This window comes from Pieris rapae, chromosome 3, assembly GCF_905147795.1.
Source record: "Pieris rapae chromosome 3, ilPieRapa1.1, whole genome shotgun sequence".
NCBI lineage: Eukaryota > Metazoa > Arthropoda > Insecta > Lepidoptera > Pieridae > Pieris > Pieris rapae.
The window spans coordinates 5,423,076-5,450,006 of NC_059511.1; the positions used below are offsets into that span (position 1 = coordinate 5,423,076).

Genomic DNA, 26,931 nt, shown 5'->3' on the forward strand with positions numbered 1-26,931 from the left:
AAAAATAAAATAAAGTGAACACGGCCTCAGTATATGCAGGTGTTGGTTACACTTAATATATCAATATGCGGATGACATAAAAGTGTTTATCTACGAAATATTGATTTAGACAAATTAAAACGAATTCACAAAATGCTGATAACAAATTAAATTTAAAAAAAGCTGATATATTTTCTTTGTCAGCACGTGGTATGAGCTACACCATACCATTTGGTATTAGTAAGTGTTAAAAAAATAAGAAGGATCTATCGGAAAGTGTTTTTACAAAATGTTTTTTTTTTATGTATTTTTATTATGACTCTCTTTATTAAATCTGCTGGTCAAAAGCCTAGACGTGCATATGCATAATTGAGCAGTGTCACTAAAGCCACTAGTTCTCTCTGGTGACTCTCATCCCTGAGTTCGTAGGTTCGAACCCCAGCCAGTTCGAACCCCAGCAATGAACTGTACGTGCGCATTTAACAGTCTTATTCAAAAACACCAATTAATCACGCAACAGATACACAAATCTGTGGCGCTACAACTTTTAGGTTTTAAAACAGAGTATTATAAACTAGGTGCCGGTTAGAGATATTTCACTTATTTTCTTAAACATGTTGTTTGTCTGGAAACTCCCTCGCGTACCAATACCGTCAGATGTTTTTTGAAAGTGCGTTAACTTGACTCCGTCCACTGTAAGTGTAGACTTATCCTAAAATACCAAAGTTAATATTATCAAGGCTTGATTAAACTAATTTTACATTATAAAATATTTGATAAAATAATGTAAAACAAGTATAAATTGGCTAAAAAATTAGTTATATAGCTCCATCGTAATCATACCATGTTACAATATCTTACGGTGTCCGTAAGTGTGTTTCTTTTACATGAATCTCTAGCAAAAGGGATTTTAATGCATATAAGAATTTGCTCGAACGCATAATATAATTTCCTACCACAGCCGACATAATATTAGAAAAAGTTTAACCTTCTCTCACAAGTCGGTGAGCGGCAATTATGTTTAATTACTTAATAATTATGCTGACGTAAGATTATTTTGTGAATAATTAACCAATTTCATAACTCTAAAGAAAATGTTTACAATTCAACGGAATATTTTTTGTGTATAGTCCGACCGTGGACCGATTTTGATGTGGAATGGTAAGCTACTTACTTCGACACTTGCGAACATACTGGCCGGCCGCTTGATTAGCACCCAATTTATAGACTAGCGCGTCTAATATACACAGATAGTCATTGGCTATTTAAATATAACCTACATTTGCCCTGGGATAATTTCTTCATCAATCTCCACCCCACTTTAAACTCCTTAATCTCCCTCTGGTAGTTGTCAAAGAAAACATTAAGGGTCGCTATTGCTATCTTTTTTTAATTTAAGGGATGGGTTTGTTTTAGTTTAAAGTTAGAGATTTTTAAAGGGTCTAATTTTTTATTTTTTTTTTCCATTTTGTGTGTAACATAATAGTGTATTGTTTTATTAAATTTATATATTTGTCTACTTTGGACTCAATACAATGAATAATATTATCAATAATGATGTGTCTACGTCAGTCTTAGTGCGCACAATGGTTATAAAACTTTTAATTGTAAGTATTGTATGATGATCTACAATTGTTATATTATAAAGGGTATAAATAAAATACAAAAGAATGAAAGATTAGGCTGTCTCTTGTAAGAAAGAGTTTTGAATAGGCAGTCAGGTGATTTTGCGCTATGGATATTCTTAATATCTACTCTTTTTAGCGATAGTTTCAACAAGCCAAAGGGCGATAGAAAATTGAGTTTTTTGCAGTTGGTTTTAATGTGTGGAGCGTGAAACAAATCACGATTACGATTCTTGTAGGCAGAGATATGGAAGGGCGATTTTTCTGAAAGTGGGCTGCAATTAATTATATTTCAGAGGATGTCATTCAGTAACAATAAAACCATGGCGAACACCTTTAAGACATGTCGAAAGAAGATCATCTGGCGATGCGAAAGTCATAAAAGAAGAGTTCATACATTATTTCCAAACTGACATAGGAATGGTGGCCATGGCAAGAAACTTGTTCATTTTGTTGACCCCTGTTCTATATAAAAAAAAAACCTCTGACATTCGGTTCATCGCTACCATGAAAGAAATTCAGATATGCATAACCAAACCATTTTGACTTATATAATATATCTGAAATCCGAGAAGTTGAAGATTTTGAATCCGAAATTTTCTTCTTTTCCCTTCGGTATGAACTGAATAACACTGCCGCACAGTTCAGCACACTGGTGAATTCATACCTCATGGGAGGTATGAATGTATATGGATACATTCTAGACTAACTTTATATCAGAAATTATTACTTTCGGGAAGTATTTTTGACTAAATAGACCTTAGACGTAGGTATACAAAACCACAAAATTGCTTATCTACTTGTATATGTTAGAGACAATTCCTCTTGGGCTTTAGCAAACACATAAATTGATAATAAAAAGGAGTGGCGTGCCAAATTCCAATCTTGTAATAAGTTATCATTTGACCTAATTATTGTTCTGTTGATTTTGCTACTAAATAAATGTGAATTAATTCGACGTTCCTAAGCTTTTTTAAATTATTTAGCTACCGTATGCCAAGGTTTGAGGTTTGGGTTCACGAGATTGAAAAGAATAGACACAATGTAAAAATCCTTATAACCATTTTTGCTTGAATTTTTGTGTTTGTTTCATTGATAAATGTCCTTCTATCGACCAACATAGATTTTTAAGATCCAACCACGACATATTCTTTACATTGCGGTTGGTATAGGGATATTGATTGGAGGATTCTCGACCAGTTACGAAAAAACACTCTTCAGCTTTATAGTATGTAATTATCTAAGTGTAAAATATTAAGATTAACTATTGTCCCCTTTTTTACACATTAAAAAAATATTGCACACATTCTCATTTCTTATACTGTTTTGTTATATTCGGTTAAGTTATTCTGGCCAATAACACGAAGATTTCTGGTTTCGCCTTTGTTATTCTTAATTTTGTTAACTTCATTAGCATGGAACTCGTTTTCAGAAAGGTAAAATTTAATACATAGATAAAGGGACCTTATATAAGTTTTGTATAGAAAATTTTCTAAATTTTTGAACGTATTCTTGAGAGAGACGACTTTTGGTCTATAAATATTTATACTTAATACATCATTATTAGTTTACTGCTTCATAAACTCTTATACAAGTTCCGTCCCATCCGTCGGCGGTCGTAATCTGAAATGTAAAATACATTATTTTAACAATAGAAATCGACAAAAGTTTGTTAGAAACGACATCAATCGTTTTCGCATGCGATGAAAGATAATTTAGTATTTTTTTAAATTTTAGTAGGGATCCCTATTTTATCTTGCAATTAAAATAGCCTATATTGATCAGTGATACTGTAGCATTCAAATGGTAAATGAATTTTTATCAGTCCAGGACTTTTTGAGCCATTACGTTACAAACATACTTACATACAAATACTCTTTTTAATATTAGTTATTTATAAGGCAGATGTTTAAGACACCTGGAAGAAAAACTGAAGTAGATAACGATAGCACGTTTCGTTAAATTGTGATTGGTAGAAGCATTTCATGTCGCGTGGAAATGCGACATGAAACCTCGTACCTCCAAATGTCCAATCACAATCAAACATACAGTGCAATTCTTCGTTTTACACTCTCGCCTCCAAGTTTTATTAGTACATACCTTGTTACCGGTGAATAAATAAACTCTCGCAATGTTATCCATGTATTTCTTTTATTACTTATAAGATTAAGTGAATCAATTTAATCCAACTTACCACAGTTAAGGTACTGTCAGTGAATTCTCTTATATGTTTCGATTTCTTTCCACTTGGATCGCTTTGGATTTGTATTAATTTGTTCCCTTCTATTGTCATTTCTGATTTGACCTGAAATGTGACGTTTTTGCTGTTACTCCTATGATTTAATCGATCAAGAATCACTGTAATCTTTTATCACGGTTATGTTTATTGGCATGTCCACAGATTAACTTCAAGAGATTTACTTTAAAAGGCCGGCAATGCACTCGCGAGCATTTGAACATCGATTTTCCCTCTATTCTACAACCAAACTTTAAACAGAATTGTATTTATAATCTAATAATAGCTTTACTATCGATATGGGAATACAATATAGACTTCCAGTGTTAGTACCTGATTGTTAATTTAATTTTGCATAAGTTTACTAAAATGTGACGCCTACAACAAAAATTTAAAGTTCACACATAATACAAATAATAATAATAAATAATTATAATATATATCTCACCTTATTTATTTCAATTGTAAAAGCAATTTATACAATACATTCTTAGAATCATGAATAGATTTGTTTTATTGTTAGGATTCTAAGCTGAGTACAATATGATTTAATTATTGAATGAGTCTTTTCACCTCCCGGAACCGAGGACCCAGGGTATGCAGATGTACGGAATAGTAAGGTACCTTCAAGGGACTCTCCTAAACAACATTTCTATAGGTCACGTTTAAGAGAGTCCCTCTTATACTTTTCAATGTTGCGTATCAAATTCTTAAGAACTGACGTAACGACCACTGGATTTGCCTATTCAGTTACCTTAACACCATCAGGTCTGTCTTCTTCATACTCTTCGTTTAATCTGAAGGTAGTCGTGACTTTTCTTATCGAAGTTGTGTGTGTCAGAGTGTAGGATCCATCTTCATTCTTCGTTAGTTCAGTAACTGGTGATACAGACATCACCAGCTTCCTGGATAAAAGGCCGACGCCTGGAAAAGAACGTTTACCATTACTATATAGAAAACGTAGGTTTTTAGAGCCTTATGCTGTCAAAGTCAAATTAAACGCCTACTAAAATTTACAGCCCGCGGCCATACTAGCCTCCTACTGAATTAGCCACTGAATTTCATAATCTGTTAAGAAAGTTTACATTTAGTTTCAGAGCGATTTAGACGACTTCTTGGTGCCTGAACTTCAAAACTTTCCTCGCTACGACCAAAGAACATGGTTCCAGCAGGACGAAGCAACATCACACACATCCAATATGTCTCTGCCATGAGTTCGTATAATTTTCTCAGGCAGTTTGATCTCCAGAAGAGGTGGCAATAATTGGCCTCATGCAATCCTGATTTAACCCATATGGATTTTTCTTATCTTAAATCTAAAGTCTAAGCCGATTAGCCGACAGCAGCAGAGTCCTCACTAGGCCACTATCACCCAATCCCAATAACCTATCTCAATTCATTTTTGACCATCTGGGACAGGTATCTTAGTAGCTTTAGTTAATAATTGAGAATTCTTCTATTACTTTTAAGAATCATATTTTATTATGATTTGTTTTGTTTTGATATTATTTAATTGTTTATAGTTTAGAATAATTACATAACAAATAAAATGCCTAGAGACGGGTCGAGGCGCCAACTTGACTTTGGACAGTTTTGAGTATTCAGTAAGTCGTTGGGCCGAGTTGGGTTTATTTTACTTGTGGTGGATTTGATGATCGAGATTAAAAGCGCGATCGGTGCCTTGGACCCGTTGCTCGTTATCAATATTATTATTCGTGTATTTTGTGCTCCCACTTACTAAACCCGTTAATGATAATGTCCATATCGATGGATTGACGATTTTTCTCCGTCATTATAACCCCGGTGTTATGTAAACTTATCGTTTCTGAAGATAATCGTGATAGTTATTAAATATCACTTTATATCAATTGTCTTAGACATGAGTGGAGATACTCACTGGCGGTTACGTCATAATACTTTAAGAGATTTCTCTATAGATAAAGTCCGTCCAACGAAGAATGGCGCTATTTATTTTTATGGAAGCGCGAATATAATTAAAATACTTGAATTTATATTAATTAAACCAGAATTTCGATTACTGACTAATTAGACGGCAATATTATATTAATATGTTGGTATAAATAAAGGAATATTAAAGTGACCATAAAATTTACCACTGGTTATATTTTAAAACAAAGAATATTTTAATAATTCTCAGTAATATGCCTATATTATATCAAAAAGTCGTACTTGGTAGATGGTAGATAAATGTAATTAAACAAAACATATTTGACTTATTGACAGACTTTTATATAAATTCGTGTAATTTTAATATGTAAATACAGTTCCTACGTCATTTTTCACTAATGTATGTAAGTTTAAATAGTGATGTTAAACAGTGAATACTCAAGTTTTCAAAGTTTTATTAAATTAAATATAGGTAACGCATAAGACTCAAATAGTTTTTGTTTAAGATGTTTACATTCCGTTAATATCACAAAATTAAAAAATTCCAAAATAACCTGAAAATATAAATTCACTGCTAAAAAAAAGTATAACAACTTTCGAATCTAATCAAGACTTCGGTTGACGACGATGGAGATACCGACCCTAGAGATACACTTAAAAATTGATAATAATAATCGTTAAATATAAATTATTGATAATAATCTCTATAAGCCGTGTATGTTTTTTTTATAGAACAGGGGGCAAACGGGCAGGAGGCTCACCTGATGTTAAGTGATACCGCCGTTGATATGATATGATATAAATGTTCGGCAAAAATTCGAATTTAGAAATGTATAACAGTGTATAACGCCTGGTTGCTTTCCTATACCAGAGATAACAACGCAGATAGTATATAAAACCTATTGGTTCTCTGCCGTGTTTTGGTCGATTAACGCCACGTCTTGGTGGACACCTTAAAAATATGCTTATCATATTATTATGCTATAAACAAATAATAATTTGTATTACCTTACTAATATAAGTTATAGATTACCTGTTTATTACTTTAACCGCTTACATATAATTTTGTTTTTATAAGTTATATGTTTGTATGATTCTAAGCGCGACCAGCTCATTAAAATTCATTGAAACAATGCTAGAATTAATCTTATAAACAAATCAATTAACAATCGATCAAATAAAGGTTTTGACTTGTTGACTTTAATTAAGTTATACCTGAGATTAACCATAATACACACTAGATCTATCTACAAAATAACGAGACAAAATATTTTTGTGTCTAATTCAAATAAAAATAAGTAGAAACAACATTGTAATTAATGGTTCACTCAAGCGGGCATGTACGAAAGTATTTCTTCACAAGCTGTTTTCTGTGTTCCAGCCATTTTAGAGGTAAGTAGATATATTTTAAATGAGAAATCGGGGTTTCAAGTTTTCATTCAAGATGCATCCTGTCCAGGAGTCCATCCAGGAGTTGTGTAGTAATTACTTTGGAGCCAGCATCTATATACATATATGTAATTTTTTTTCTAGGAAATTTCAAAGCACGAACACAACACAATATATACACCACCAACAGTATGATGATGTGTATTGAAAACGTCTACGGTGACATTGTGACACCATTATCATACGCTTGTAATATCAGACTCTGCTAATATGCCACTTCAGTTTACTAAACCACAAGTCGTGTTTTTATTTTTTGATTTGCATCGAAACTATTCATTTAAACATGACAGACAAGTCGCTTAAAATGTAATAGACACACTGATAAGTAATAATTATCAAAAGCAAGGTTGTTTTCCTGAAAGATTTAATCTATCATGTTAAAAATTGCTGAATCATTTTATTAAAACATTGATTGACAAGGTATCACGAGTTCGACTAATTTTCGACATTTTATTTTTAATACATACGCTATTTCCTGGTTTAAACGGTTACATCTAACTCCTGTTTCGATCGATGTTTTTATAAACTACGCTTATACGATTTTATATCAAGTGAAAATATGTAGTACTTTATACTGTAAAAGTATGTAGTACTTTATACTGTAAAAGTATGTGGTACTTTATACTGTCAAAGTATGTAGTACTTTATGCATAAAAGATCGCTTGCGATTTTTCTAGTCTCGTGTAACTTCTGTAATGCCGCATTTACATTCAGCCGTAGTGGGCAGGGAAGTGGGCAGGACGAGTGTGTAAACGCGATACGACGAAGTTACAGCACATATTGAAGCAGATTCCACTATGTTTAAGTAAAAATACGTTTTTTATGCCGCATTTACATTCAGCCGACTGTAATGTAATTATGACGAAGTATCGCGTTTACACACTCGTCCTGCCCACTTCCCTGCTCACTACGGCTGAATGTTAATGCGGCATAAGGACGGTATTTTTACTTAAACGTAGTGGAATCTGCATCAATATGTGCTGTAACCATTAGAGCATAGTACTTAATAGCATGTTGTCGGCCTTGTTGTAAAAAAATGTGAATATTTTCCATTTTATTAAAGTCAACTTACTCGATAGGTATAATTGTCCATTATGTATGACCTCTATAGCAACCGGTTCATTGTTTTACGTAATTGCGTATCAATTATACACGACGACAGCACATTAAATATATGATTTATTTGTCTTATAAAATGTAAATTAAGAATGAAACAGTAGCCATTTTCAGTTTCTTCGGCTATATCGGTTCGGCATTTCGATGATTTTACAAGTCAATTACGTATAGCATTTTTGTTCCTATAAGAATATAGCTTACATTTTGAGTAGACATTTCAAAATATCTTTGTAATTCGACTTTAAAAAATGACATTTTAAATATGAATATAATTTCAACTCGTGCTAGGATACTGTAAATTACCACTTAGCTAATTTCACGCTTTCACTCAATCAAATTGTATAAGTATCTATTAATAATGAATGTACTTTGTTTGCTAGAAAAATAATTAATGGACACTAATTGTTAAACAACAATAGGGTTTTCTAATAACTCGAACTAGTGTTAATAAAAAAAATTAATAAAAAAATCTCAGATTTCTAATAGGCATGTAGGTGATCAGCCTCCAGTGCCTGACACACTTCGTCGAATTTTTGGGTCTAAGACATGTCGGTTTCCTCACGATGTTTTCCTTCACCGTTCAAGCAAAAGTAAAATGCGCACATAGAAAGCAAGTCCATAGGTGCACAGCCCGAGATCGAACCTACGACCTCAGGTATGAAAGTCGCACGCTGAAGCCACTAGGCCAACACTGCTCAAAAGAATTTCATATCAATACATTTTACTTACTTCTCTGTACTTATGATGTGTACTTACGAACATTGTATAAGGTTTATATGATTTTAGTGTTAATTAAATTAATTTAGGCCTCCTGAATCGGTTCTGTTTGCACACTCTCTATACGGCGATAGATCTTATATATGCTAATGAAATTCCTTTAAAAATACAACCAAAAGGAACTTAAAGTATAAAATAAGGTCATTGAAATGCGTGTATTATATTGAGGTTGTATACAAGGTACCTAAAGATCATACAAACCTGACTTCTAGAAATCGCTACTACGATAGGCGTATATTTTAACATCAAAATAAATATAAACTTTAATGAATAATATATAATCAATTTTGATATCAACGCTTCCGGATCATTTTACTATTACACCAACCACAGAGACATATTAATAATTACAAAATTTTCTCGAAGTAATAAAACTAGATAGATCAATGTTATATACTTATCAACGTAACAGCCATATCTATATATATGATTAGTCCGTTTTACCTTGAATAATGTAAAATAGAACTATTAGCCTAGTTGTGTTAAAATCCACGAAGTACGAGCGAGTATTCTTTATGTATATCATATACAATTCATCATAACATTATATAATTGAAATGTTATACAAACATGATAATAATCTTAGAATGCTGCTAAGCATTTAGTAAATGACAAGCATCTAACGATTCCACACCGTTACTGATGAGGTTTTAATAAATAACACTTACCAATAAACTTCAAATAGTCCTCGAAGTTATCTGATGATTTTAATTTATATCTTTTGCCTATGAACGGTTCCATTTCTTCAAGTATACACGTCCGTGACTGAACGCAACCAATTTTATTATACATTTATTAGTAGGTATTAACGCATTCACAGTTAAACTATTTTAGAATTGTTTTTTAACATCGAAATTAACACATCTATATTAAAAACATTTATTGAATATTTTACTTATACGAATAACAGACTTGCAATATTTTACTTTTAAGTGACACTGCCAATGCAATTTTGTCGAAAAAACTTGTTAAAGTAGGAAAGTTTGGCGGTGTACTTTTATCGCTGGCAGCATTCCCCCGCTGTTTTACAAAACTTATTTTTCCTAGTTGAGAAATAAATACATTTAATTCAAGCCTTATACAGAACTAGACAACATGGCTTTAGTCTAAGATTTTAGCTAGATAATGAGATTGAAACAGCGAGCATTTAATGACTCTAAAAATATTATTTTTATGCTTTGCGACTGACGTTGCTATGTTCTGTATTGAAGTCGGACTTCGGACGTCCAACAATGCATTGTGTTTTGTAATTAGAACTCGCTGGTGAAAAAATTAAGCTAAGGGTTCCTTCTAAAAATAGTTGACCGTAGTTGTGAATGGACATGCATTGGTGTAGTACCAGCAGAAATATGTACACGCCTATAATATATCCCGTGTGCTAAGTGGGTAACACTGGAAATGTTTAGAACTGGCCAGTTATGCAAATGAAAATATCTTAATGAAGCTTCATCTCGTGCCACTATTTATTATTGGTTTAAAGACTTTAAGCGTGGACGTAGCAATCTCAATGATGATGAAATAAAGATGAAGATGCGGTGAAAGCTCACGAAAATGCCATAGAAGAGACTCCTAAGGAAGAATGGGCCCACTGCTTTTCTCAGTGGTATAAGTATGTACGCCCGTGTCAATGTCAATAATTTACCTATTGTAATTTAACTTGACTTGAGATATGGATTATATTTAAAAAAAAATATCGTATCGTTATTATTTATTTAGTAAGCTTATAACTAAAAATTAGGTACTAAATATAAATGACTTAGTACCTAGTACGCTAATATAATTCGGTGCGTTGACACAAATAATAATATTGTAATGCAGGCTAGTTGGTACAAATAACACTACACGATATTACCCCTGAAAAATTTAGATGACAGAACTCTCATTTCCCACACCACTTGTGGCGACCATGACAATACAAACAGTCAAAGTGTAAATGTCATCCGCTGCTCTAATCATAAAGATGTTCTTTATTATAGATTTATGTTTTTCAGTGTTATTCATTCACGAATAAATACCATAATTATGGAGTTGGGTTCTCTACTCTGTCTTTTACCCTATTTACACATTATTTTATCTTAAATAAGGACTTATGTTTAAATGTTAGTAAAAATGCTATTTCATTTTATCAGGCGTTAAATTAGAGAGCAGCCTTGATTGTTTAACAGCTAGCTTTTCCATCATGGTTTGCAGATGCTGACAATAGACATCTGCCCTAATCATCTACCCAGATATAAGAAAATTATAGTATACGACCCCGTCACTAGTCCAAACGCTAGCAAGTAATTTTTTCGGAGTTGAGGGACGATTTGACTGGTTCGGCTGGGTTCAGCCGTTGCGATGAGTGCTTCCGATTACCGTACAGGTTCCACTTTTTACCACAGGTAAATTTTCAAATTTAAAATCCCTTCAATATTGTGCTGATTAAGTAATGTAATGATGCAGTCTACGCACGTTTGTCGATTTGCTTCACTCAATTCTTGAGGGGCTTTTGCTTTTTTACTTTACCAATTTGCTTCAAGAGGATTTTCTGTTGTTAGGTATAAAATATAGTGTAAGCCTGCAGGAAACACAGATGTAGTTTGCGATATACCCGCTTCCACAATAGCCTTCAATTCTTCGTTATCAAGTTTGGTCTTTGGCCGTCCGCGAGGTTAGATTTGCGAAATTTCTGGAACGAAAACGTTGGAACCAAAAATTCTATCTCACGTTTTCTTTTTTTCGACACCGCCGCCTAACTCATCATTAATACTTCGACCCGTTTCTGCAGCACTAGTAAATAGAACTAATTTGAGTGTACGACCGACTAGGCTCCAGAAGAGAAACCACTCCTTATATGGAAATTGTATTCGTTTTTACAACCAACTCCCAAGCGAAATGAGAGACTTATCACTAAATAAATTCAAAGCCCTCGTTAAAATTAAATTAATAAAGCTTAATATAAATGTGACGAATACTTAAATGATCCAAATCCTTAGGGTGTAAAAAGAGTGGCGGAAAGTTTCTTGCCAGTTCTTCTTTTCCGCTCTACGCCCTTATCTTGCGAACTAGTAGTAAATGTAAATTTAAAATAATTAACCTCTTTTGACGTTCATAAGTGTACTTATTAAACCTATATGAATAAAGATGTTTTTGAGTATGAGTGCTGCGGTGGAACTCTTGCTCGTAAATACATGATTTTAATTTTTTAAAGAGTGACGCAATAAAAAAATCAAACGGGTTAATACATAAAACACTCATATATAACTGTAATAATTTATTTCAAACTCCTAACCAAATAGGGAGAATCCTGAATCAGTGCAGCAGGATGACCTCCAATAGGCAGCGGTGGCGGAACTTCGTGAAGCGCATTACATCTGCGCCTTCTACCACATAGCGATCACGACCACTCTGTCAAGAGCGTACCGAATAAGAAGAAGAAGAAAAACCAAATAGGAGATATTTGAAGTCAAAGTGGCCAGTACGACAAAACGTCAATTTCATATGTATAGATGTCATATTATTGCGCAATGAACACAATGAGTACCTTGAACATTGTACTTAACTATCTTTTTATTTATCTATCATCTTTCAAGTGTAAAGAAGGTTTTATCTGATATATAACAATGGTTTTAAATCACAGTAACAACTAGACAGATTTTTAAGATTTTTAAGATTCTCTCTATTTCTCACTAAGTGAGAATGGACATGTTGGGTATATTCCTGTTGCTTAGTGAGATTTGGGTCAGATGCTGCTATGCCACACATGCCCATTTTAAGAGAAAGACGTACAAGCAAACGATAGATGAATTTTCTTTATTTATCAAGGCGTTTCACTAATGATAAAAAGATTTCCTTTACGAAATTGATACAAATAAAACAATTGCCTTTACAACAATGTTTCCAGTTTCGCGAAAATATTTGTCTATTACTTTTGCTAATCATTAGTAGAGGTCGGTAGCGAAAGATCATGAGAAAAAACATAGTTATTAGTTATACTCGCAAAGCAGGCCGATCGCGGCCCTCTAGATTCCAGCAAAAATTGTCACTTTATAAATAAACTATTTCATGCTTCCCGTGATGTGATTTTTGCTGTCAAATGTAAATATAACATATTATTCTCAAGTATAAATACCCTCTTTATACCCAAATTACGGCAAAACGTAATTTTTCATAAAATCTTATTCTGTCATACAACAGACACTATACACTTAAATTAATATATTTTTAACTCCCAATCGTTCGTTTATTGATGTCAAAATATTTTACAAAGTTGTATATTTAAATCGGTGTAATTTAATAAGGCTTTCACGGGACCATAAATAATACATATAGCGCCTTTGAATTAAAAAAAGCAAAATTTAACTTTTTCGGTAACATTAGTATTATTTATTCCTTATCTGTTGCGATTATTTAATACAATCAATATATGAATATTATAAAACATCAATAATATTACCTAGATTCAAAAGTTTCACTAAACATTTTATCCGTATTCCCACGATGCGTCGTTCCACAACAGAGCGTTTTCTAAGGCAGGTTTTGTCGCGTACCGCTACTATGTGGATCAGCTGCCTGCAGTATCATTCATTAAGTTATCTTCCTGCTCGTTTGCCTCCCGTTACTAATTTGTTGTTAATAAAGAAAAACATTAAATTGTTTGCATCGATTTTTTCTTGTATCTGACCAATCTGGTCGCTGATAGAGAAGTGATACGAAAGTCGACACATATATATATAAGAGTTTGTTTCAAGTAAATACATTTAAACAAAATATTTGCGAAAACAAAAGACTATAGATCGCAAATATCAGCTGTTATCGTACTAGTCGAGTTTGTTTTATAGAAACGCATAAATAATACAAAACAATATAGAGTGTATGTACGTTATGGTAAGTAAACGACCAAACCATAAAAAAATTGACATTTACAATCTTTAGAAATTCCCGGAATTCCATTTGCATTGTAATTTTTTAATCGAGTTTTTATATCCCTGTACAATATAATAAAATCTAGCTTACAAACGAGGAATACATATTAATTTGCAACAAGGACATTTAACACATACTTTGGTATAAGGTTCCCTTAATGCAAAAAGTATTTCCACACTTGAAAGTATACAAGACACATGGTTACTATATACACACATATATTATACACAAACAGGCTAGCGCACTTAAAGATGCTTTCATTGGAGAGCCGCAGAAAACTAATAGATATATCGTTTGCATTCAAGATACTTAATAATCAGGTTGTTTATTTTGTTTTGTCAAATATTTATATATATACTTACACTTATAGGTAAACATGACGTTTGCCTATAAGTCTAAGTCACATTTAAAATTCTATTTCGTGATTTTCTATTTTTAGTGATGTAACAGTGTGCCAAGTGTTGGCAAGCTTTTTAATCAATAAAAAAATGAATAAAAAAAAATAAGTCAAAGTGAAAAGTTAAAAATCAATTATGCATATAGGTAATGTACACTTATGAACGTCAAAAAAAAGAAATATACATAAAATGCTTCTAATTTTACATTTACAGCCACTTCTCAAATCAAGGACGGAAGAGAAGAACTGGAAATAACCTCTATTATAAATATGTTGCTTGCATGTAGAATAGAAATATAATATAATATATAATAAGCAATATGATAGACAAACAGTTTGTACTTTTATTTAATTTCAATATAATACAAAAATTTTAATACAATATTATAGTAGCTCGTTTGATCATCCTCAATTGCATTGTAATATGTTAATTTTTTATTAGAAACATTAATTATGCAAGTTATTTAATTACTTGTTTAAAGGTTTCTCATTCTTAACAGCGTCATTAATAATTACATAAATAATAATACATTAAAACTGAAAATACAACTACATAACTGCTATCATATGTATGATCAATTTTTTTAAAGCAGTTGCTATGTTGAAATCGGCTAACTCATTCTCGCGTAACAAACAAATCAACAACTGGATATTTAAAGCTACGAATGATAAAAAGATGATATCTTTATAACATGTCTTTCAATGATAATGTAGAACAAGTAAGATTAACTAATTATTTTGTTTAGTTGGGTGGCTGGGCAATTAGATAGTGAACGTGTCTTGTGCGCTCTGGCTTTGTAAGTGTAATTTTTAAGCATTGATTGAACTTTTATAAGTCTAAATGTATGGGCATTTATCTTCTTGTAAATATGCGATACAAATGTCTCGCATCGTTTTATATACTATTTAAATTTAAAAGAATAATTATAAAAATATAGAGTAACGGTTCTTGAATACTAATTGTATTTCATAAGGATTTTGTTTATAAGGGAATGAAATGCCTTGTAAATATCGAAATTTTTAAAATTACTTTACCGTATTTAACGTGTAATTAAGTAACAATTAAAATGAAGTTGCATAACTAGTCCAACATTTTTCGATGTGAGATATCCGAAGATTCGTTTAAGATGGACATATTTTAATTTACATTAATTAAATACAAGATGCAAGAATTTCCGTCACTACCTCACATTATCTGTATATTGCTAATTTAATAAAAACAAGCTTTATTGCGACTTAACATTTACAATAACTAAATTATCACATCATCACCTTGTTTACTTGATCTTTTTTTGGACGTAGGCCTCTTTCATTTTCCTCCAATACGGCCTGCACTGGCCTCGCTGCAGCTAGTAGGAGCTCACCTCCTTGTTGATTCGTTGTCTTTCGATCTAGTCATTTTTGCGGTCGCGCGGTCTTTTGTTCAATTCAAATAAACAATTTCTCGTTATAGATCCGAATCCATCTTATACACAGCATGCAAGAATAATACTATCTAAATCTAAAATGCTTCTAAGCGCCAGCGGGTTTCTTCAATTGTCCAAGATTCACAGCCATATACATATAATAACTAGCTGACCCGGCAAACGTTGCTTTGCCATGTATATTATTTGTAAGAAACTTTTTTTTAGGTCAATAAAAATAATTATCTACTATAAGTGTTCAAAAGAATGATTTATGTAGGGTAATAAATTAATATTTATTAATGTAGAGGATATATTTTAAATTACAATTCTTGCTAGTTATCTAAATATCAAAAATAAAGAATCAAAGAAATCAAATTAAAATAGTGGGTTGATTGTAAAGGGTTGAAAGGAAATGAAGGAACGTTAGAATTCTAGAAATTTCTAAATTATTTGAAAAATTCATAGAAAAATAAACGCCATAAACCATCTAGGAAAAATTTCGCATCGAATGGTAGTAGTTTCATGTCGATACGATCAGTGGTTTAGGCGTGATTGAGCCTCAAACGAAGACCATTTTCATTATATATATATAATAAGATAGATGTGTGATATGCAAAAGGAGAATTCGGACTAGTAGTTTATTGTTCAAGTGACGACAGCATAAACCTTTTTCAGCATAAAATTTTTATTCAAAAATCCAACGGTCACTCTCTATCATGCATCGCACAGGACTTATGATATCTTCAGTAGTCGCTGTTAAAGGACGTCCCTCTCGCGGATCATCATTAAGATTGCAACGTCCACCCTTAAACTCGTTAAATTTTACACGGCTGTCATACCATGTCAATGATGTCTTTGTTGTTGAGTAAAACCACATATGACATAAGTCATAATAAATCATTGACCGAAAATTTTCTCGCGTTAGCTTCATTTACACGTATGTCAAGAGTTTTAGATTTGCCGCCAATTCATTTTTTGTTTTCATTAACAATGTTTCTAACTGACCAGTTCTAAATATTTTCAATGCTAACTACATATTGATATAAATTTAACTTTTTTATCAGATTACAATGGATATTCGAAGCGATGCCGTGCTATGGTATACTCAAGACTTATGGTATCAAATGGTGGCTGAATCGGGGAATCCAAGTGACAGATATCATCTTGGGAAGATGATATTGCGACGATTTAAGGAGGACCCAAATTTTATATTACAAGTATGTCATGTTAGGTTTAAACAGAATAGCAGCCAACCGGCTCCTGACCGCTGTCGCTGACCGATGCCTTCATGTTTCGACATAAAGGCACCTGGGTGAAACATATATTTCGAAAGTTGTGATAAAACATCATCAACATAGATAGGTGTCTCATGTCTATGGACAAGAAACGCTATTGACCAATCACCAAGAGATGCCAACTCCTATAGACTTTTACCTCTAGAACCAATTTCAAATACCTCTAAATATTGATTGAAAAATCCAAAACTTTAGTTGCACACTCGGTTTGAAAGTTTAAATTTCAAATATGCATTAAATATACTAAGATACTTTCATGTTATTTCGATCCGGATAAGTAATTTAAAGCCACGTGTGGAGTTAATTTATTTATTAACACTTCATTTCATGTACATAAATATGCAATTGACATAACTAAATAAAAAGGAGGGCAACTGGCGGCCTTATCGCTTTCGCTATACGCAAGCGATCTCTTCCAGGCAAACATTCACATGTTTATTATTATTTGGTTTAGTTTATAATTATTTGGTTGGTTGGGTTAAAATCCTAGTTTAAATTTTAAAGAATCGTGTATTTAAAAAAATGTTGGGTACAGAACCCAAAAATAATTTACCCCCAAAAAATCCCCATGGACAACCTGATGTCTCCTAAATTTAGGGGAAACCCTCAAGTTGGCAGCACTGAAATTATAGTTTGGTTTTACACTATATTCAATAATATAACACTACAATTTCCCGCGAATAATAGAAATTAGGATAGGTGCAATATAATTATTTACAGATCGATGGAGCCAATGATGAGAGGGACACATTTGGTTCCATGATGGTCAAGTCTATACGATGTGCTGAATCTTTCCGGCGATTAGGCATTAAGCGAGGTGATGTCATCGTTCTCATGGCACCAAACTGTTTAGACTTGACAGCACCCCTATACGCAGCATTTTACCTTGGAATCGCGGTGGCTTGCATAGATATGAATTTACTCAAAGGTAAATACGCTATGTTTTTATTATCATACTTGAGACGGCGGAAACGAAGGTAATTTAACAAAAATATTGCGCGTGTTATTTAATGTTCACAGAGCGAATTAGCAAATTCTATGTTACGATATAATATATACATATAAAATGTGTATTATTAAGTAGTAAATATTTAGCAAGTTATTTTTTTAGATAATGGTCTCTCAATAAGTATAATAACTATTGCATTGGTAATTGCTTGTTATGATAGTAGTAGGTATACTCCATTTATGTCCATTAAGTCTGGAATTGTATAATGCAACGTTTAAACAATTATTAAAGGCACAAAAATTAATAGATGATAGTGATTTTAGTTATAGTGATGAGGAAAATAATATATATACCTAGACGTCCAAGATGGTTATAGGAAAGAAAATACTTATTTGAATATTAAGTAGTTTTCGATAAAATAAGTGGATGAACAAAATCGAACGATTTATGGCAATGGAAATTTTATGAGTGTGGTCTAAGATTAAGATCCAGACTTAGCACTAAATACGCCTCTGCATATCAAAAGCCTATTGCATATTTTTCGTAGTCAGAGTGTGTATAGTAATATATATATTAAATGTTAAGGTAAAAAATGTCGAAGTCGCCAAATAACTTTTTACAATTCAGCCAATGTTTTACGCGCGTATTGGCCGTAAATTTGTGTATCTATTTTAATAATAGTGACTTTCAAATGTTTAACTTAATACGAACTGATTTTGATCGGACTTGGGCTATTTTGTAAACTAAATAGATAATCATTCTAAATTATCCAAATCCAATATATCAAACAACTCAAACTAATCTCTCCATTCGAAATCAGTTTCTAATATAATCTAGAATTAATTAAAATTAAGTTTGAAATAGGTCATCCATCTACCTTTGTTATGAGAGATGCATCATGTGAATTAGTTGTGTAATAAATATAAATTTGATTATTTTTTATTTTAGCGGAAATTACGCAAATATTCAATGACACTAAACCAAAGTTCGTGTTCTGCCTCGCTTCAAAAGCTCCTGATGTGCAAGACGTAATGACTTCACTCAATGTCGATGGACATATAGCAACATTTGGAAAAGACAAAAATTTCAATACATTCTCAGAGTTTTTGGATACATACTGCGTTGAAGCCAATACTAACGAGTTCCAGTGAGTTTTTCTTAACTTTTTCCGCACTAGATTCATATTATTTCCGTATTGTAACTCATGTTAAAACATAATGTGTGCTTATTAGTGGTTTAAGCGTGCAAGTTTGCTCTCAGGGTTGGCAGTGTTTGAATCAAATCAAATCATTTAAACAATAAAATGAAAATACATATAAGTATAGAAATACATACAAAATTCTAAATGCTTATAATTTTACATTTACTGCCAGCTCTCAAGGGCGTAGAATGGAAGAGAAGAACTGGCAATAAACTTTCCCCCACTCTTTTTAATCGCCAAGTTTTTGTTTTACACAATGTTTTAAGGAGCTGCAACCATTACAACATGTTCTACATGCCAGTTTAAGTAAAAAATAATAAAAAAATGAAAACAAAGATTTGCCCTCTATCAGCAGTAGGCATGGTGATATAAGAGCACACTCTTACATTCTCATGGGAACAACATGCAATCATGGCTGTGCACCAACGGTGAAGGCAATTTTAACGAACCAGCATGTTTTAATTATTATCTACATATGACAGGCATGTGAAGGCCAGGATCACATTATCCCTGCCGTATTCTGTCATTCAATGACTTCATAACTTTAAACATCTCAGTGGTTCCCTGTCTTTTACGCTTCGACAGTTCGCTGAGTTGTTAGAGGTTAGTTCGTTAAAATTTACAGAATCGCTGAAACGGGGAACGGTTTTTAGCGTTTCTTCTTCACCGCTGGAGCAATTTATTATTACGCATATAGACAATTAATAACATCTCTAGGCCTCACTCCCTCTAGTGATTGGGCATTATAAATTAGGCACTTTTTAATAGCCCCACTTTGTGGTCGAACACGTGGTAATTTTGTAGTATATGATATTGATGCTGATTACGCAACACAGTTGTTCAGTTCCAACCAAGATACTATTTGGAAGTTCAACCACAGGAAGCAACTCTTCAGCTTATAATTAATATAAAATAGTATAGATATATTTAAGTTGTCCTTTTTTCCACTTCAGAGTTGAAGAATTCGATCCTGCAGAAACTGAAGCCATACTAATATCCACCAGCGGTACAACTGGTCTGCCAAAAGTGGCAACATTGACGCATAAGAACTGTACAATCGGATTTCTTTATATATGGTAACACAATTATTATGTTATTGGGAATATCATAAGGAATAGATTGTAAAACCAAGTTATAGTTCAAATCAAGTTATTACCTACTATCCGGACTCTGCAGTAACATTACGTTTAAATATGGAATTCAATTTTTTCTTAATATTCTATAGCCTCCTTCATCAAGTATAATGGAGAGGTTTTATGGTAAATCAAATCGGTCCAATAGTTTAGGAGCCTATTAAATATAAACAAAAAAAATCAAATGTTTTCTCTTACTAATTAAATAAAAAACATACTTAGAAATTCATTAAATATTTAAATTTGTTACTAATATTTTTGTATGTAGAAAATAATAAATATACTTCATTATTACTATAGCCACGTGCTCGTAATATTGATGGGTTAACGTACCTTATATGTTTAACTCAAGATCTATTCCTAATTGTCATATTGTGTGCAAATAGAACCCAAACTAGACCTGATCGACAAATTATTTATGTTTCAGGTCCATGATAAAAGAGTTTCCTGTTACCGACCTATTTACAATAATCATATCTCCAGTGCAATGGCTATCGGCGCATATACACTTCATATACTCGCCTATATTAAAATACACCAGACTGCAGACTTCTATGCCAATTACTCCAGATCATGTATACGACCTTATCAACAAGTACCGAGTAAGTTGGGATGAAATGTACATTTTATAATGAACTTGAATTTATTAGAATTACGTTCGACATTTCGACTGCAGTCACACTGTTATTTTGTTTATCTCTGAACTAAAGATATCTAACTTAATACAGAACTAACTGAAAATTTTGCTCATATTTTTCGAGAATTGATTCGTTATGTAAAATATGATGTTCTGTGTGATAGTAAATAATTTTAGCAACAGATAATACCTACTAAGGTATGTTCCCTAACAACGAATGCATTATGTTCTGTTTATTGTTGATGATAGTTGTATCTAAATAAAACTATTATATTTTTGGATTAGTAGGATACAAAATTTCATTGTTTGTGCAGGATAATCAGTTGTGTTTGGTATAGCTATAAAGTACTGGCTAATTAAACAAGTAGTAGAGTTTTCGAAATTCAAAAATGTTGTGAGTTTAGTTATTTGTTGTTCATCAAAAAATTAGATTTTCAAATTATACAACCTTTTTAATTTATTATTATCATTTATTTTATTTTATTATTCTTTATTACTCAATATGCCATATGGAACATGGTGTAGTGGTTGCAGCTCCTTACAAACATTGTGTAAAAAAAACTTGGCGATTAAAAACAGTGGCGGAGAGTTTATTGCCAGTTCTTCTCTTCCGTTCTACGCCCTTGATTTGAGAACTGGCAGTAAATGTTAAATAACATTCATTTAATATTTCTTTTTTTTTGACGTTCATAAGTGTACATTATGTTACCTATATTAATAAATGAATTTTGACTTTGACTTTGTTTTTAACTTTAATCTTATACTTTTTTATTGACTATCATATTTTCCACATTTGGTCTTAAAACTGGACGTGGTAATTTGCCGTGATATGTCAATGCCGTGTTAGTAACAAGGAATTTCAGATATGAGTACATATCTGAAATTCCTTGTTATTCCGTATTGCTTTAAGTACATTTTCAATATCTTTTTCAGCCTACGTACATATTATCCAGTCCTACATTTATGGTAAAGCTACTAACGCCTGGGGAACGAGATAAGTGTGACTTCAGTTCATTTAAATGGATTTTTCTTGGAGGAAGTGCTGTGTTCCAGGAAGTTATTGATTTGATCAAAGTTAGTAACAATGGAACTTATTAATATGATAGGCCGTTTTCGTTGATTTTATTTTTTGCACAATGTCAGTAATAGATCGCAACAAACATAAAGATAGCTTTGTTTTGATTGTAATTCTACCTAATAATTATAAAAATTAATGCGACAGTTAAAAATAGAGTAAAGAATTGTAAATAAATTATTAATGATAGACATTCGTCAAAATTTTTCACCGTAATGTGCAGTTACTGTATCGTAGGTAATTATGTTTAAATGATAAGCAGTGACAGAGGCGAGGTTTTTTTAATAATCTTACATAATGGCGATTAGAGTTGCTAAGAGATTTTTCTGTCTATTACATTGAGCATTGGCGGTTAGTATAATTTTTTGCTTATCGTTGACAAAGTACCTTAGGAATACATATATTTTGACTTCCACCCTGATAAGCATTCACGCTTGTTTAGCCAATCCAAAAGTTGTATAGCTACAAGTCAAAATCCGTAAAAATATTTAATCCTTGTTTAGTATGAAATTATAACAAAAATTAATTAATCATACCTAATTACAGACTGTAAACAATACCGCAAAAATATACAAAGGATACGGCTTAAGTGAATCGACTGGTTTATGTTTTGACTTGAATGGAGTTTTCGGAAATTCATGTGGAAAGCCTTTTGGTCACCTACAGTATCGAGTAAGTTTTACTGAATTATTTTTCAAATAAACATTAAAATTTTCAGAACATAGACACTGACCTTGCACAATCATAACTTATTTCTCCGTAAATTTAATACAAAATAATTATTATAAAGGGAATTGTTTATTATGTAAGGTATTATGTAAGGTAAGGTAAGAAAGTGTATGTCATTTCCATATAGAAAGAAAAGTAACTATGGTAGTATGTACACTTAAAATACAACTTTAAACCTTTATCTAAAGCAGTAAAAATTAAAATTTACAATACGATATATATATATATATATATATATACTTTATATGCTAATCCGATATATCCCCTTATTAATTAAAACGAAATCCGAAAACTCAAATTACTCTATCGTAATTTTGTAAAATAGGATAACCCACCGGCAAAACGCATAAGTACCTGAGTGACATCTCTCGCTAACCTCGACTAAGTAGAAGTTCTTTGAATATCTAGCTACGTAAATAGCATAAAACATTCGTATATAAAAAAGTTTATGAACCGGTCATTTATACCCAGGAGTAATCAAAACAATCTAATTATTTTTCCTTCGATTTCAGATTATAGACGTGAATACTCAAAAAGATATAAACGAATGCAATGTTTCTGGAGAACTCTGGGTAAAGGGGCCAACTATATTTAAGGTATGTATTTAGACGACTGATTTGAGATTATTCCTTCATTTTGCCGATATAAGAGGCTGGATGGCAAGAACGTTAGTTCGGTTTTATTTGAGCTACCGATCTGATAACTTAGACAAGCGATATACTAGCGATTTATTTAATTTAATTGTAATTTAAGTATTATTGCACTTCGTTATATATAAAGAAGTGCAAAAATACATACATATATGTAATATGTATTTTTGCTCTTCTTGCCTACTTTCTGTAATTTAATACATTTTCCTCACTCACAGTGGTTGCCTGGAAGAGATCGCTCGAAAGCGATAAGGCCGCCAATTGCTCTCCTTTTCATTTTACGATGTTCAATTTTTATATTGTAATGTAACGAAGTGTTAATAAATAAATAAATAAAATAAAATTTCGCCTTTACCTTGAATTCAAACTGCTTGTCTGTCCTATTTTATCTTGTATTTACACCAAAGGGAAACAATATTTATGTATAAGAAAGCTATTTGCTTCTTTAACGAATAAAAACACAAATTTCTGTGAAAATATTTCGTGTTTTAGTCGGCATGACTTTGCACTCGAAAGAACAACGTAATGATATAATTTAATTTTGCGTATAGTGAGCCTAAACGTGTATTAGCTCGTTTCATATTAATTTATTTTAATAATGAAAAAAATATTAATTGCCCTAAGGAAAAGTATCTCTCTTATGCTATATTGTGAGGTACATAACTCTGTATTATACTTTATATTCTATTTTCAGGGTTATTGGAACAAACCAAAAGAAACAAAAGAAGCCCTAACAAGTGATGGCTGGCTTAGAACCGGAGACTTATTTTACAGAGATGAAAATTATAACTTTTACTTTGTAGATCGCTTTAAGTTATTACTTAAGTACAGGAATCATCAGGTATAAATATTTATATATATATATCATCAAAGACATTTTTTCAGGAATTGTGTCTATCACACTATCTACTATTGCACTATCTACTAGCGATTTTGATTATACAATCTATATCGGTATCAAAGATTTCGTAAGTTGGATCCGGAAAATAAAATTAATTTGTTAATGTTTTTTTTGTTTTAAAGTTTTTAAATAAGTTTTAGAAAAATCGCAGATTTAATAATTGTGATTTTTTTTATTCAATAATACATTTTCTTAGTTTAGTGGCATCCGCTATAGTTTCCTAATTACAATTAAATATTGGGAACAAGATATTTTAATCTTAACATATTCTGTCTTACGAAATCTGAACGGTGTTTCCATAGATATCACCAACTGAAATAGAAAATGTAATCTGTGGCTACCCAGGCGTCTTAGATGTTGCTGTGACCAGTATTCCTGATCTGGAGTGTGGGGACTTGCCCGTGGCTTGTGTGAAAACCTTAAAGGGTACTCAGATCTTCGCACAGGAGATTAAAGATCTAGTTAAGGGTAAGTCACATCTATGAATAGTTTAAAATTTATATAATTTAGCTCTAAAACATTAAACAAACAATTATGAAATAAATACCACAAAATTTACACAACTTTAAAAGATTAAAATCTTATAGAATTTACCTATAAAGATATTTATAACTCAAGAACGGCTAAACCGATTTAGCAGGAGACGGGAGGGGGCGTGACTTAAAAGTAAAACGCAGTATAATAAAGGGCAACAAACAGAAAGACGAAAAAAAATCAGTCGAAACATTAGTCCAGCCGTCCATTTGTTAAAAATGGTAAACAAAACTCAACTTACAGCAAATCGTAATGTTATCTATAGTTAAGTATGATTGAAAATTTAACAATTAGAAGTTTTGTAGTTGATCGGTTCATGTTTATTAGTTTAGTTTAGTATTAGTATAGTTTCACTAGTTTGTCGTGCCGATATTATCATTGACTTTGCCACGACCGAGACGATAGAATCTTTCGAAGCAATAAATCGGTGCACCGATTTTGATGATACTTTAAGTCGATTCGAGAATAGTTTAGATTATTTATAATTAATTTGTTTTATTGGTTTGACATTTTGAATTTAGCATGTGTGAATCCGATAGACATTTAAATCAAAAAATATGTAGTGAGGTTACTCATGTCAATTACAAAACCTTATATATTACAGTTTTATTTAAATATTATTTTTTTATTTCAGCCAATCTCACTGACACAAAACAGTTACGAGGTGGAGTGCTATTCCTTCAAGATTTTCCGATTACACCCTCAGGCAAAATAAATCGGGGTGTATTGAAACAAATAGTAGCAGAATCTAACGAGATATTATGAATTAACTGTATGATTAAATCTGTATAAATTTATATAATAATAAATAACCTTATTTGAATTATTTTTTCTGTGTTTATTTCATACTATGGGGAATTATATGATAAATTTAATTATTATAAAAAAATGTTAGTTATAATATGCATACTAAAGGTGCAAAAACCGATTAATAAGTGCGAAGTAATTCGTTAACATTAGTTAAAGTCTACTTATGTCATTAAATAAATCAAAAGTAAAAAAAGTATTTGAAATAATATGTTAACGGCTGATATTGATCCCCGGAGGAAAATGAGAATAAGAACAAAAGGACTTTTATTTTTCTTAATAGCTTAAGAAAATAAAGATTCATCTATGCAAAAATACAAACTGATTATTTTGTATTTTTGCTAACCATATATATATGTGTCGGCTGATAGCTAGATTTTAAAGTATATAAAAGTATTTATGTTGACGTTTAAATAAAGCCAATATTTAATCAAGCATTTTTTATATGACACCTTTTGATCCTACAGTAAGTAAATGTATCAGATGATTTCTAAGCAGTTGTAAAATGTATTTTGAAAAGCACCGAATGTATATTATATGATTTGAGTCAGACAGTAAACTGAATACGTAAATGACACATTTTCTTTTAAAGTTCCTCAAATAACATTTGTTTTTCTTTCAATTTCAATTAAACATTTTAAGTTAAACACAGCTTTTATAGTAAGAATTAGATTTTTATCTTTATATTAATATGATATCTACGATTCCGATTGACAATAAAATATATACGTGGGTAACACTGAAAATGTTTAGGACTGGCCAGTTAGAAACATTGCGAATGAAATTTCTTTTTGAATTTCAATTTTAGAACTCTTTAGTAACCTAATAGTATTGCATTCATTCGTCACTTTTTCTTTGTTAATTGGCGGCAAATCTACTTCTCTTGTTACTCGTTAAAATGAACCTAACGCGAGAAAATTTTCGCCAATGATTTAGTATTACTTTCGTTGTGGGCTTACTCAACAACAGCTATGATAGGCTGCGCTTAGCTGTTCTTGATGAAGCCCCATCTCATGTCAATGTTTACAAATCGTATAACGAGTTAAAGCGGGGAGGCAGCAATCTCAATGATGACCTGCGTGACGTCCTTCCAACAGCGACTACCGTAGATAACATCAGTGATGTGCGACGATAGAGGAGGATAAGAGAGTGACCTATCAGCAGATACGGGCACGTCTAGGCATTGGTATAAGTCAAGTTCAAAAAATTCGAAACACGAACA

The 26,931-nt window shown here is 31.9% G+C and overlaps 2 protein-coding genes across 2 annotated transcripts; one reads left to right on the plus strand and one right to left on the minus strand.

The window, feature by feature from the left end:
• Nucleotides 1-2,820: 2,820 nt before the first annotated feature.
• Nucleotides 2,821-9,894, minus strand: LOC110993249 (fatty acid-binding protein, muscle). The gene is made up of 4 exons (XM_022259428.2): nucleotides 9,759-9,894; nucleotides 4,595-4,764; nucleotides 3,799-3,909; nucleotides 2,821-3,227 (listed from the first exon to the last, which is right to left on the minus strand). Exons 1-4 carry the CDS (start codon nucleotides 9,880-9,882, stop codon nucleotides 3,168-3,170), a joined length of 465 nt encoding a protein of 154 aa, XP_022115120.2. The 5' UTR covers nucleotides 9,883-9,894; the 3' UTR covers nucleotides 2,821-3,167.
• A 5,185-nt stretch (nucleotides 9,895-15,079) lies between these two features.
• On the plus strand, nucleotides 15,080-26,143 carry LOC110993214 (luciferin 4-monooxygenase). The gene is made up of 12 exons (XM_022259371.2): nucleotides 15,080-15,189; nucleotides 16,863-17,015; nucleotides 17,814-18,021; nucleotides 18,991-19,189; nucleotides 20,197-20,319; nucleotides 20,804-20,978; nucleotides 21,947-22,087; nucleotides 22,635-22,760; nucleotides 23,330-23,413; nucleotides 24,162-24,308; nucleotides 24,671-24,836; nucleotides 25,537-26,143. Exons 2-12 carry the CDS (start codon nucleotides 16,869-16,871, stop codon nucleotides 25,665-25,667), a joined length of 1,647 nt encoding a protein of 548 aa, XP_022115063.2. The 5' UTR covers nucleotides 15,080-15,189; nucleotides 16,863-16,868; the 3' UTR covers nucleotides 25,668-26,143.
• The last annotated feature ends 788 nt before the right edge of the window (nucleotides 26,144-26,931 follow it).

What these genes read in the sequence shown, in the direction of transcription:
- LOC110993214 (XM_022259371.2), top strand. Translation starts at nt 16,869, where the DNA reads ATGGATATTCGAAGCGATGCCGTGCTATGGTATACTCAAGACTTATGG. An exon ending in GCCAATACTAACGAGTTCCA is followed by an intron (nt 19,190 to 20,196) that starts GTGAGTTTTTCT and finishes TTTCCACTTCAG; the next exon opens with AGTTGAAGAATTCGATCCTG. An exon ending in TTAAGTACAGGAATCATCAG is followed by an intron (nt 24,309 to 24,670) that starts GTATAAATATTT and finishes GTGTTTCCATAG; the next exon opens with ATATCACCAACTGAAATAGA.
- LOC110993249 (XM_022259428.2), bottom strand. Translation starts at nt 9,882, where the DNA reads ATGTATAATAAAATTGGTTGCGTTCAGTCACGGACGTGTATACTTGAA. An exon ending in ACAGACCTGATGGTGTTAAG is followed by an intron (nt 3,910 to 4,594) that starts GTAACTGAATAG and finishes GTCACATTTCAG; the next exon opens with GTCAAATCAGAAATGACAAT. An exon ending in CTGACAGTACCTTAACTGTG is followed by an intron (nt 3,228 to 3,798) that starts GTAAGTTGGATT and finishes TTTACATTTCAG; the next exon opens with ATTACGACCGCCGACGGATG.